General features: G+C 35.0%; 1 protein-coding gene across 2 annotated transcripts in view; it reads right to left on the minus strand.

The window, feature by feature from the left end:
• The window catches only part of CCT6B (chaperonin containing TCP1 subunit 6B), a 50,592-nt gene that overhangs the window by 10,104 nt on the left and 25,571 nt on the right, over nt 1-14,917 (minus strand). For both annotated transcript variants that reach the window (XM_081271091.1, XM_081271092.1), the window contains exons 5-9: nt 13,309-13,412; nt 5,393-5,503; nt 5,101-5,260; nt 2,174-2,256; nt 665-761 (exon numbers count right to left, since the gene is read on the minus strand). In XM_081271091.1, coding sequence (XP_081127217.1) covers nt 665-761; nt 2,174-2,256; nt 5,101-5,260; nt 5,393-5,503; nt 13,309-13,412 — 555 coding nt within the window. The remainder of the gene's footprint in view (nt 1-664; nt 762-2,173; nt 2,257-5,100; nt 5,261-5,392; nt 5,504-13,308; nt 13,413-14,917) is intronic.

Below are 14,917 nucleotides of genomic sequence, written 5' to 3' on the forward strand. Positions count from 1 at the left end.
CCCCCTGACACACACACAGATATAACTTTAATATTCAATGTCATTATGAAATCAAGACTTATTTTATATTAGAATCTATTCTTCATGTGAATTTTTCTTAAGCATAACTAAAAATATATTTAAAAGTTAAGTTGTGGCCGAGCGCGGTGGCACACGCCTGTAATTCCAGGAGCTTGGAGGCTGAGACAGGAGAACCGCGAGTTCAAAGCCAGTCTCAGCAACTGCGAGGCACTAAACAACTGTGTGAGAACCTATCTCTAAATAAAATACAAAACAGGGCTGGGAATGTGGTTCAGTGGTCGAGTACCCCTGAGTTCAATTCACAGTACCCCCCCCCAAAATAAATAAATAAATAAATAAATAAATTGTATTTAAACTCTTAAAAATATTTAGGTAAATAAACTGCAAAGTCTGTCCTCTGGGATCGTCAGATTTCAAAATACAAAATATGAATTAAAAAGTTAGTATTTTTTAAAAAGGCTTAGTATTCACTTTATAACAACTATTTTTAAATATTATTTTAGTGGTAGATGGACACAATACCTTTATTTTACTTATTTATTGGTGCTGAGGATTGAACCCAGTGCCTCACACATGCTAGGCAAGCGCTCCACCATTGAGCTACAACCCCAGCCCTATAACAATTATTCACAAAAATACTCACTAGTGTGTACTCATATACAAGACCAGCATGTCCCAAGCATTCTGCATTTAGGTCTTCAAGAGAATTCACAGCCACTCCACCACAAGCAAGAGAGAGTCTGAAATTACATAGTTTTGGTTATGGAAAACATAAAGGCTAACTTCTTAAGATGAAAGGTTCTAACATAGAAGACTATATAGTTGCTGTGTTATATTATTTGGGGGCAGTTTTTTACTTTTTAGTTGACAAATAAATGTATTTAAAACATACAACATGATATTTTGAAATTTTATACACACACACACACACAGCAAAATGGCTAAATCTAGCTAATTAACAGATGCATTAACTTTCATAGTTATCATTTTTATGGTGACAACACTTAAAAATCTAGTCTTAGCATTTTCAATAATACATATATTATTAACTACAGTCACTATGTTGTACAAGATCCTTGAATTTATTCTTCCTAACAGAAATTTGTATACTTTGACCTATATCTTCTAAACCCCCAAACTTCCCAGCCTCTGGTAAACTACCATTCTTCTATCTACCCCACCCTACCATACTGGGGATTTAATCCAGGGGTGGTGCTTTATCAGTGAGTTACCATCCCCAGCCCTTTCAATTCTTTATTTTGAAACAGATCTCACTAAGTTGCTTAAGACCTCACTAACTTGCTGAGATTGGCCTCGAACTTGAAATTCTTCTACTTTAAACTCCTGAGTTGCTAGGATTACAGGTGTGTGCCTTTGTTACTATTTTCTCTCTACTTCTATGACTGCAACATTATTAGACTCCACATGTAAGTGAGATCACATCCCATTACATTGCATTGTTTTTAAAATCTCTCTTAAAAAATATGAAAACCTTCCTTGTACTTGACCCTAATTTTACAATTTCAACTGTTTATTAGAATTAAGAACAAAATTTGGAATTCATGCACTACTATTTTGTTCAACAATGTTTACTTATAAACTAAAAGGATTTCCCTGAAGACCTTAAAAGAGCGTACTACAGGGATACTGCCACATGGATGTTCATAGCAGCACAATTCACAATAGCTAGACTGTGGAACCAACCCAGATGCCCTTCAATGGATGAATGGATAAAAAAAATGTGGCATTTATACACTATGGAGTATTATGCAGCACTAAAAAATGACAAAATCATGGATTTCGCAGGGAAATGGATGGCACTAGAGCAGATTATGCTTAGTGAAGCTAGCCAATCTCTAAGAAACAAATACCAAATGTCTTCTTTGATATAATGAGAGCAACTAGGAACAGAGCAGGGAGAAAGAGCAGGAAGAAAAGATTAACATTAAACAGAGACATGAGGTGGGAGGGAAAGGGAGAGAAAGGGGGAATTGCATGGAAATGGAGGGAGACCCTCATTGTTATACAAAATTACATATAAGAGGTTGTAAGGGGAATGGGAAAATAAACAAGTAGAGAAATTAAAAAAAAATAAACATGGAATAACTTCAGTTTGTTTAAAGAAGTTGAGGTGTACAATGCACAAGCTTACCTTTCCATATTTCTTCTTTTGGCTCTACGAAGAGCTACTATTCCATGTTTTGCAAGAACATCTAAGGAAAATGGATCAATTCCCTATAATTAAATAACACAAAAATTGTAAACTTTTTTCTGTGCTGTATATCAAACCCATGCTAGGCAAGCACTCTATCACTGAGCTACTCTCCTAGGCATAAACATATTTTAAACGAGCATTTTTCAAACTTTTTGATCTCAGTATCATTTTATACTCTTAAAAATTTTTTTTTAATGAGGTGAGGAAAGCAGGAAAGGTGGCCAAGAAGGAAGGCTCCTCAGAGGTCAAAGGGCCTTTGAACAAGCAGCTGTGAACTTGGGCTTTATCCTGCAAGTGGTGGGCTCTGGTGACTGCATGAAGGTACAACAAGGCCCTGTTGTCCTCAGCAAGGAGCCTGGTTTTTGTTGTTGTTTTTTTTTTTTTAGAGAGAGAGAGGGAGAGAGAGAGAATTTTTTATTTTAAACAGAGAGAGAGAGAGAGAGAGAGAGAGAGAGAGAGAGAGAGAGAGAGAATTTTAATATTTATTTTTTAGTTCTCGGCGGACACAACATCTTTGTTGGTATGTGGTGCTGAGGATCGAACCCGGGCCGCACGCATGCCAGGCGAGCGCGCTACCGCTTGAGCCACATCCCCAGCCCTATACTCTTAAAAATTAAGAACCCAAAGAGCTTTTGTTTATATGAGCTATAGCTGTTTATCATATTATAAGTTAAAATTAAGAAATTTAAAAATATTTGTTAACCATTAAAATAATATATCTATTTTATGTTAACATAAATAATACTTTTTAATAAAAATTTACTATACTTTCCAAAATGATTTACATGAGAATGATTTACATTTTTGCAAATCTCTTTAATGTCTGTCTAAATAAAAGACAGGTAGATTCTCATATTTGTTTCTGCATTCGGTTTGGTATAATATGCTGTTTTGGTTCAGATACGTAAAGAACTCTGGCCCCACATAGATAAAAATTGGAAAGAGAAATATTTTTAAAGACTTTTAAGCTGGGTGTGGAAATATTTTTAAAGACTTTTCAGCTGCACATGCCTGTTATCCTAATGACTCAAGAGGTTGAGGCAGGAAGATCACAAGTTTAAGGCCAATATCAGCAACATAAGGAGGCCCTTAGTAATTTAGTGAGGCTCTAAGCAACTTAGTGAGACCTTGTCTCAATCAATCAATCAATCAATCAATAAAAGGGGATGGAGATGGGAATATGGCTCAGTACTTATATGCCCTTGGGTTCAATCCCTAAAAGCCTTTTCAGACAACTGGGTATTCTTCTCTGATACTGTATGTGTTATAGTTTAAATGTGAGATATCCCCCAAAAGCTCACATATGACACAATGCAACTGTTTAGAGCTGAATTGATTAGGGGATTAACTAAGTGGTAAGTGAACGCAGGTAGAGTGTGGCTAGAGGAAGTGGGTCATTGGGGGTCTTCTTTTGAGGTACATATTTCTTATCTGGTGAGTTGAGTTTCTCTCTGCTTCCTTGTGTGAGGTCCTGAGCTGCTTTCCTCCACCATAATCATCTGCTATGATGTTGTGCCTCATCTCAGGCCCTGAGGAATAGAATGGGCCATCTATAAACTTAGACCTCTGAAACTATGAGGCCCCAAATAAACTTTTCTTCCTCTAATTGTTCTTGTCAGGTATTTTGGTCACAGCAGCGAAAAAACTGACTAAAACAACGTGTATACCAAAACTCAACATGTAATAGTATCTGAAAATTTGGTTTCAATATGGAATAAAGGAACCACTATGAATGAACTTTTCAGACTCCCTCACATTAAAATCCATTGGTCTTTTTTTTTTTTTTTTGATATGGGATATTGAACCCACAGGTGTTCTCCCTCAAAGCTACATCCCCAATCTTTTTAATTTTTATTTTGAGACACAGTCTCACTATGTTGCCAAGGCTGGCCTCAAATTTGCAATCCTTCTGCCTCAAGCCCCCTAAGTCACTGGAATTACAGGCCTGCATCACTATGCTCAAACATTGGTCTTATACTTTAAAATGCATTATTTATCTATGTGTGATTTTGAAAAATCCTGCATGTTTAGTCATTTATTAAATATTGATTAACTTGGGGCTGGGGTTGTGGCTGAGCGGTAGAATACTAGTCTCGTGTGCACAGGACCCTGGGTTCGATCCTCAGTACCACGTAAAAAAATGAATGAGTGAAATAAAGGTATTGTTTCCAACTATAAAATAAATATTAAAAAAAATATTGATTAACTACATTAGACTCATATGTTACCACTGGCAACAAACACTGTCAGGTATTTTCCTTGAAGTGATAAAATTGCTTCATTCATTTCTCAGAAAAATCTTCCAAATACCCAAATCTAAATAATATATAGTTTGTCTATCAGTCATTCTTTCAAGTAAAAATGAATAAAAGTAACTAGTTTAGCTCACAGATCAATCATTCAAGGGTTTACTTCAAGACAGCCATCCCATTTTGGTATTTTAGTAGAAGTTCTCTTTGTGTATTTCTTATTTTACCACACAAGATTTATAAAAGAATGCATTAAGGATCAAAATTTAATAAAACTTACTAGTGTTACCGTTTGATCAAAACATTCATAAATGAAACTGCCTTTCTTTTTTCTGAAAGTGTGTGGTGGTGTGGCATAAAGACGATGAGGACTGCCAGGATGGTTGGGGCTGCTGCCTTCATTTGTACTAAGGTGCTGGCAGTTTTATCTACCATTGCTTTTGCACCATCATTGCAAATGTCAGCACAATGTGAAAGGATTATTAATATGAAAATAGTTTTAACATCAGAGTCCCTGGTAAGGGTCCTTGGAACCCTCAGGGTCCATAAAGCACACTTTGAGAAATACTGAAAAAAAACTTACAAATAATTAAAATCTAAATGTTTTTTTCTCACCTTTTGATTAATGACAACAAATCCTTTATTGGTCTCAGAACAGACTTTCTCTTTCAGGTCTATTATTTTTTGTACTCTATCTTCAATAAATTTCCTTTCAGCTTTTACCAATTTCTCTTTCTCTTCTGCAGTCTTGTAAAAGAAACCAGAGTTCACCTCTCTAAAAGATTAATAAAAACAAGATAAAGACAGAGGGAAAGAAGGAAACAGAAGAAATCTAGGAGGGAAGAGATTTTAAAACACTTTTAGAAAAAAATAGTTTAAAAATTTATAAAGAGAAATTATCACTTACGTTTTTTCATATTCTAGTGACACATTGCAAGTAAGAATAAATGCATCTCTTACTTGCTTCTTCATATCTGGATGACGGGCACCATGATCCAAAACTAATCCTCGGATCAACCTATTAAAACATGCAGTTTCTTACTTTGAATATACGCTCTAAAATTTGACATAAATTATACTCAAATTTATAACAAAACAGCCAAGGTACACATTGTTTCTTTGTGAAAACTTCAAAATCTAACATGTAATTAGTAAAATCAGAAAAGAGAATCTATTTTAACATAGTATGACTGGGAACTCACAAAGAAAAGTCAAACCAGAATTATTCTCTAAGTTCTACAGCTCAAAAACATGACACCACTGATCAAGTAATGAAAGGAAGGTATAAAATTAAGCTCTTAGGAAAAATCTGTTCAAAATAATTACATGAAACAACTAAAACTGTTAACCTAAATATCTAACAATAGTATATTGCTCAGCAAATAATGACCCAACTATTTGATGGTCACAAATACTATGTAACAGAGTTGGGCATAGTGATGCACACCTTAATCCCAGTAACTCAGGAGGCTGAAGCAGGAGGATCCCAAGTTTGAGGCCAGCCTGGGCAACACAGAGAGAACCTATCTCAAAATAAAAACTTAAAAATGGCTGGGGATGTAGCTCGGTGGTAAAGGACCCATAGATTCAATCTCCAGCACCAAAATAATAATAAAGTGGAAAAATATTTACAGGATAGTTGATAATCACTGAATGACAATTTGCATTTAAAGCATGAGTGTAACTATACTTATAAAGAAATAAGGATCTTGACATTAAAAAGGAAAAATATAACCCCCTAGGCTTTCATGGTAGGAATTTAGTGGGGCACTTTTTTTCTGTTTGCCAAATATTCTTTCTAAAGTATACATTTTTATAACGTGTAAAACTGATTTACACACACTTAGGGGATGGCATTTCTACTTAAGAATCTTTTAGAAAACCAATATTTGTCCCACCTTAAATAAATTATTTTTAAATAATTCAAAGTACTTATAGGGAAGTTTTCAAATGTTTAATACAACTAGATTACTACAACTCCTGAGTGAGAAGATGTTTTATTTAGGAAGAAACTAAACATTCAATGTTCTCCACTTTTTAAGCCACCTTCATGCTTCCTGTCTCATCACTCTCATCAAGTGATCTTGTTTCTTTGAGAAAACAGAAACATTGTTCCATCACTACCTTTAGCAATCCTACTGCTATGAATGAAGTATTCATCCTCCTCTGTAAGGTTAATCTCTCTGCTTATTTACTGAACTCTATTCCCCTCTGTTCCGGCATTGTCTCCTATATCAATTCTTCTTTCCTATCAGAACATCCTTATCAGCATACAAATTTGCTATGATAAAGCCCATCTTTAAAACAAAACAAAACAAAACAAAAACTTCTCCATGAGCTCCATTCCAGTACTTTCTTCTATTTCTTTGCTCCACTTTGAAGCTAAACTCCTCTGGTTGGTCCACATTTGCATTTCCACTTCTTCCCGCGAACTCGTCTCTCTCGAGCCCACCTTCAGTCTGACTTTCATCTCTACCTCTTTAGAAACAGCTCTCATTAAAGAAACCAAAAACTGTTTTCCAAATATAACAATCAATTTTCAGTTTATAACAATATACTTAAACTTTCAGCAACATACAACAAAGCTGCTATTTCTCTCCTTAATATACTTTCTGCTTTTGGTTTCTGGGGCACTACTCTCTTGGGTATCCCACTTCAGTGACCACTGCTTCTCAGCCTCCTTTATGAATCTTCATCTTTTCAAACTCTGGGCATTAGAATTCCCAAGCCTCAGTCTTTAAACTTCCTCTTTTCCCTATTTTTATTCACCTCCCAGGTGATCTCATTTACTCTCATGGCTTTAAGTCATCTATATATTGATGATTCTCAAATACACATTTCCAGTCCAATCCTGAACTCCAAACATCACACCAACTACCTACTCAGCATCTCCACAGGATACTTAACAGGCATCTCAAACATAACATTCCCCAAAATGAACTCATTTATTTCCTCAAACTTGTTCCTCTCACTCTTCTCCATCCCAAGATATAGTGTATCTACTTTTCCAGCTGATCATGCAAAAACCCCTTGACTTTTATTTCTATCTCATTCCACGCAGAACCATTGCCAAATCCTATTGCCTCTTCCTTCTAAAATATGCCCTGATCTAAACCATTTTCATTTTTAACCTGAACTACATTAACAAATTCCTAATTGCTCTCCTGTGTCTTCCCCTCCCCCACCTTCCAACTTGCTCTAAAGTGTATTCTCCACACAACTACAGATATCCTTCTGAAATATAAATCAAGAACTTGCTATCTTCAGTAACAGTAGGCTAATTTGGACCAACCCTATGACCAAAAACTAAATAATGCTGTATTATAAACCAAAACTTAACAACACTGAACATGTACAAGATAGTAGATTACAAGACCAAAACTAAAAACAAAACAGGAACTGCAGATATTTTTATTCTAAAGTTATTTGACATGCCAGACAAATATAAACTTTAGTTCCAATAACTTCACAATGAAAATGGGACAAAATTAAAAGCTCAGTGATGATCCAAAGTGGTGAGTCTAATAGGAGATCTTCACATTGAGCTTAGATCCCAAAAGGCTACATACTCAGGGTCATACAGAAGGATGAGCTAGAAATAATCAGTCCTCACATGAACTGGCATTAAGAATTCATATCAAATGAATATGCCAAAAAGTCTCAAGCTGTAAATTTTAAGTAGTCCCTGGGCTCCCGACATAAGTGAATGCAACTCCTCTCTCCAGAAAGGCACCTTCATCCTAGGTCTCAAATTCTTTCTTTCTTTTTTTGGTACTGGGGATTGAACTCAGTGGCAGTCAATAACTGAGCCACATCCCCAGCCCTGTTTTGTATTTTATTTAGAGACAGAGTCTCACTGACTTGCTTAGTGCCTCGCCATTGCTGAGGCTGGCTTTGAACCAGAGATCCTCCTGTCTCAGCCTTCGAGCTGCTGGGATTAAAAGCATGAACCACTGCTCCCAGCCTCTGAAATTATTTTTACAAATACTTCTTTCAAGTGCGACGAATGGCACATATGGAAACAAAGCATGATGAGCAAGAACTAGAAAAATATAATTAACACCTGAAACAAACCAAAATTTAAGATATTATCAGATATAAATTCTATGCTTTAAGGAGTTTATTTAAAGGTAATTTTGGAAAGATCTGCAGGGAACAGAAAATCATAAGAAAGTGACAAGCAGATTCAAGGAAGAACAAAGTATAACTTCTATAAGTAAGTACAAAAAGAAATACACACATGTACACACCACCGTTAAATTTTTTACAAACAAGCTGGGCACAGTGGCACATGCCTACAATTCCAACACTCAGAAAGCGTAAGCTGGAGGATCACTTGAGTTCATGAGTTCAAGATTAGCCTGGGCAACAAAGCGAGACCTCGGCTCAAAAAAACAAAACAAAACAAAACATTTTTCCCCCCCAAGGGAGCAACAGACATGCATCCACATGTCTAACAAAAGGATGTTATAATGTTTACAGAAGCACTACTCATAAAGGTCAAAATTGAAAACTCCCTAACTACTCATCAATAGCAGAATGAATGGATTGCAAGAGTAACAATAAAATACTACAGAGAAATGAGAATGAACATGGAACAGTTCAGATGAGTGAAAACAATACTGAATAAAAAAAAGTCAGATACAAAAAAGCACTTGCTTTATGATTCCCCTTAGACAAGTATAAAACAAGTAATATTAATCTATGTCACAGAAATTCAGGTTACTCTTGACAAATAAAGACTGAAAGGGAACATACCAAGGGAAGGTTCTTGGAGATCTGTTTCTTTTATGAATCCTAATTATACAGATATATTATAAAATTCATCAAGCTATACCATTATGATGGGAACACTTTTCATTGTGTTATTTTTCAGTGATTATACTTCATCTAAAATTTCTCCTAATCAAAAGATTGATTTAAAGATTAGCCACTGCTCAACAGAAAATAATTGAATAAGTCACTACAAAATAAATAACTACAAATTAGCCAAATACTGGATATGTAATGTAACACAAAAGAAAGAAAGTAAATGGAAGACAGAGTAAGAACATCAAGCATATGTTTAACTGAAGAAAAATAACAGGTAACAGGGCAGAATAAATATTTCAGGAGGTAATGGATGTGAACCAAATAAAATACATCAATTCATAAACTCAAGAAGCCCAGAAAATACCAAGCAGAATAAACAAAAAGAAAATCACATGTACGCACATCATAGTAAAAGTGTAGAATACCAAAGAGAAATATCTCTGCATCACCTAGGCAATTAAAAATTTCATTAAAAACTGCTAATTTCTTAAGAACAATCATGGAAGTCAGAATACAGTATAACAATCCTTCAATAAGCTCAAAGAAAATGCTCCTCAACTTACAACAAAGTTTTATCTCAATAAAATCATCAAAGTTGAAATCATTGTAAAACAAAAATGACATTTACTTTTCCCAACCTTCTCAACATTATAGTTTACTCCACAGTACACTGTAGAGTATTGGTCCTTTACTCTCCTAAATGTTCACTGGTGGGGAGCTGTGGCTACTCTCACTGCCCAGCAATGGCAGAGGGTATCACACCACAGATTACTAGGAAAAAATCAAAATTCAAAGTATAGTTACTACCGAATTCATATCACTTTCACAGCATTATAAATTTAAAAAATCTGTACCTGTGAATCTAGTTCGATATATAAAAAAGTAAAATACAAAGAATGAAGATGAAATAAAGGCATTTTCTGGAAAAAAAAACCTAACAATACGCCTCTAGCAAACTTTCACTAAAGGAAATCTATACAGAATGAACTTTAAGCAGAAGTGAAGTACAGTAGTCCCCTTGTCTGAAGTTTCATTTTCCTCAGTTTCAATTACCCATGGCCTCAGATACCTGCTGTCAACCACTGTTTAGCATTAACAAATGAGGGATTAGAAGAGTTTGTTGAGTCATCTACAAAGAAAGAGGAAGACAAAGAAGCCGAGTCAGATGTGGTGGCCATGCCTAGTTTCAGCTACTACTGAGGAGGATGAGGCAGGAGGATCTCTTAAGTCTAAAAATTTGAGGCCAGCCTGGACAATGAGAAGGAGAAAGTGGAGGAAGAGGAGGAAGAGAAAGAAGTGAAGAGGAAGAGGAGGGTGATGAGGAAGAAAAAGTAGAGGAGGAAGAAGGAGGAGGAGAAAGGGAAGCAGAATCACCAATGTGGACATTATCCAAATTTGCCAGTATGTTAAATGGCACAGACATTAAAGGACAAAATTATGGAATACAGTCCTCAGCTCGAATGCAACATTAAAGCTACTTATATGGTCACTGAAGTATTAGCTTCTGCAGCAACACCTTGATGAGACAAAAAGAAAGAAACAACAACTTTTGATTATAATGTTCTTCCAAAAAATTTCAGCAAGAGTTCTTTTAGTTGTCAAGGATCAGTGACCATTGACATTGTCATGGCTCTAGGATCTACCAGAAGAAGATGATCCTCCTTCTTAAGTATCATCAGAAGGTGTAGTAGCTTATATGTAGCTTAACACTACATCATAATGCCTAAATCATTCATTTCTCTTCATCTCATCATGTAGACACTGTATTATATATCACATCATTATAAGAAGTAAAAATTGTAAAAAATCATGTAGAATATAACAGAGAAAGATTGAAAGTAAAACATTAAAAAATGACAGGCAAATACTAATTTTAAAAAAGCTGGTGTGACAGCTATATCAATATCAGATAAATTATACTTTTAAGCCATTACTAGAGAGAAGATGGTCACTTCATATTGTTAAAAATGTTCAATGCACTGCAAAAATATAATGCTTTAAAAACTGTATGCAGCTAATAAGACAGTCTTTTGTTTTGGTTTGGTTTGGTTCTTTTGGCCAGGGATCAAACCCAGGGCCTCACACATACTAGGCAAGTATTATACTACTGAGTAACATTCCCAAGCCAAGACAAGTCTCAAAATATATAAAGCAAAACTGTCAAAACTAAAAATACAGGGTTGGGGTTGTAGCTCAGTGGTAGAGAGCTTGCCTAGCATGTGTGAGGCATTGGTTTTAATCCTCAGCACCACATAAAAATAAAAACATAAGATATCGTCTCCCTCTACAACAACCAAAAAAATTTAAAAAACTAAAAATACAAACAAATCTACAGTAACATTGAAAGATACTAACATATGTCTTTTAGTAATTGACAGAATAAGCAGATAAATACCAATAAGGATAAGAAGGTCTAAATGAAAGTATTAACAAACTTGATTCCCTTGATCTAACTGGACATATATAAACTTGTACCTAACAACTGCAGTTCAAGTACATGTAACATTAACAAAAATTGACTATTTATACACTTAGCCATAATGCATAGTCAAACAAATTTCAAAGCAATGAAATTGGGCAGTGGCAAATGCTTGTAATCCCAGCAGCTCGGGAGGCTGAAACAGGAGTATTGACAGTTCAAAGCCAGCCTCAGCAACAGTGAGGTGCTAAGCAACTCAGTGAAACTCTGTCTCTAAATAAAATACAAAATAGGGCTAGGGATGCGGCTCAGTGGTTGAGTGCCCCTGAGTTCAATCCTTAGTACCCCTGCTCCCGCAAAAGCAGTGAAATCTCATAGAACATAGTTTCTGACCATAATATAATTAATCTAGAAATCAATTAAAAAAATGTCCCTAATATTTTGAAATTAAGAATCATAGTGCCAGATGCAATGGTTCATGCCTGTAATCCCAGCTACTCAAGATGCTGAGGCAGGAGGATAGAGAATTTGAGGTCAGTCTAAGCAACTTTATGAGACTGTCTCCAAATCAAATTAAAAAGAAGGCTGGAGATGTAGCTCAATGGTAGAGTACATGCAAAGCCCTGTGTTCAATCCCCAATACTGAAACACACACACACACACACACACACACACACACACACACACACACACACCCCTCATGGACATTAGAAAATATTTTAAACAGAATAAAAATTATAAAACCACATATCAAAATTTAAGGAATGCAGCTAAGTAATATTTTCAGGACAATTTAACACCTTAAATACTACATTATAAGAATAGAAAGCTGAAAATTAATAACCTAAGTAGCTATCTCAATAAAAGAAAAGCAAGAACTGGGTGCAGTGGCAAGCACCTGAAGTCCCAGCTACTGAGGAGGATAAGGTAGAAGAAATTACTGAGCCCAGGAGTTCTGGACCAGACTGGAAAACATAGTGAGACACTGTCTCCAAAAAAAAAAAACAAAAAAAAAAAAAGAAAGAAAGAAAGAAAGAAGGGGCAGGGAGGAAAAAATACATAGTATAGAAGAAGAAAATCTCTCCAAAAAAGTAAAAGAAATTAAATAATAAGGAGAAAGATACTATGAAGCAAAACCCAAACCAATCCCTGGAAAAAATTATCAAAAATGAAAAAAAAGGAAAAATAAAACAACACCAGGAAAAATAAGGATATCATTATAGATCTTGCAAATAGGATTCTTATGAACATTTATGTCAAATATTTAAAGATTTAGACAAAATGGATGAATTCCTGGAAAAATATTACTTAATAAAGTGGTTAAAAAAGAAGTAGAAAAACCTAACTTGTCCCAAGAAAACTGCATGAATAATGAAGACTCTTTCCACAAAAAATGTGCAAGACGAATAACCAGACTTCTTCAAAATAATTATCAAAGTAAAAAGTAACTGGCTCATGGTAGTGAAAGGCATAAACCAGTTAATGCATGTTGAATGAATAGACTAATGTTGAGGTAAAACAACTAGTGAAAGTAATGAAAGAATATTTGAAGAAAACCAAATATTCTAAACCTATGTATTGTCAAAATTTACTGTGTATCTGTTCCTGCTTTATGCTTCATCTCCACTATTTCCACCATGAAGAGATCAATAGGATAACCTGGTCTTCTAACAGCCAATACAGAATCCACCACAGCCTGAAAGAGAAGTGAATGAGGATAGTTGGTTATTTGGACTATTAAAAAAAAAAAAAACCCTGGCCCCCATAATCAATCATCAAACACAGACAAATAGCACTTTATTGTAGACACTGACAAAAAATAATATCCATGGATACTTTATAGAGTCTAAAGGAACTACAGAGATCATCAGGTCCAAATCCTTTATTACATAAATAAGAAAACTGAGATAACCTAAGAAATTACAGTTTTAAAACAATAGTAGCAGAACCAGGACTAGAATTCAGGTCTCTGTTAATGTCAATTTCTGCTATTTCTGCCTCACTAACACTATATAACCTCTTCCACCAAAGGGTACCTTAATAGAAAAGGAGGAAATGCAATCTAAGAGCCCAAATTTGCTGCCTATAATAACATGTCATTTTTCAGTCTCATGTTTTTCCATGAAAAGTTTCCAGGTCATGCCACACATTTATTTCAATGTGAAAATAATGCTTCCACCCAAATAGTAAAGTAAAATTGACATGCTAGGAAAACTTGTCTCATTTATTTTGCTATATTTCCCCAGGGCTGTGCAATTTTAAAAGCAGAACACAACATATCTTTTTAAAAAAATATTTATTTTTTTAGCTGTAGCTGGACCCTATACCTTTATTTTATTTATTTTTAGGTGCTGCTGAGGATCGAACCCAGGGCCTCACACGTGCTAGGCAAGCACTCTACCACTCAGCCACAACCCCAGCTCCAAAACACAACATATATTATGGTTAGCTCAGAAAATAATATGAAAAAAAAAACTAACTATGAAAATTAAGAGCTAAGGCATAACCACCCTAAAATAAAACAAAAACCCCACTATATCTTAGAAAATTTTACCTGCAGTAACATAATACTTAATTGTGGCACTTACTAGAGAATAAGACAAAGGTCACTGAATAGTAAGAACATAAGTGGTTTTATATCTCCAAAAGAAAATGGTGCTTCTGCACAGCAAAGGAAACTATTAAGAATGAGAAGAGAGAACTTCTAGAATGACTGAAAATCTTTGCTAGCTACTCCTCTGACAGAGAATTAATATCTAGAATATATTTTTAAAACATTTATTTTTTAGTTTGAGGTGGACACAATATCTTTATTTTATTTTTATGTGGTGTTGAGGATCAAACTCAGCACCCTGTGCATGCCAGGCGAGTGCGCCACCCCTTGAGCCACATCCCCAGCCCTAGAATATATTTTAAAACTCAAAAACTTAACAATCTCCCCTCAAAATAACCCAATTAATAAATGGGTAAAAGAATTAAACAAACACTTCTCAAAATAAGAAATACAAATGATCAACAAATATATTAAAAAATGTTCAACATCATTAGCAATTAGGGAAATGGAAATCAAAACTCCACTGAGATTTCATCTTTTGCCAGTCAGAATGGCAGTTATCAAGAATACAAATAATAAAAAATGAAGGAGAGGATGTGGAGAAAAATGAATACTTTTCCACTGTTAATGGGATTGTAAATTATTAC

The sequence above is a fragment of the Spermophilus citellus genome (genome assembly GCF_964194105.1).
Source record: "Spermophilus citellus genome assembly, chromosome: 17".
Lineage (NCBI taxonomy): Eukaryota > Metazoa > Chordata > Mammalia > Rodentia > Sciuridae > Spermophilus > Spermophilus citellus.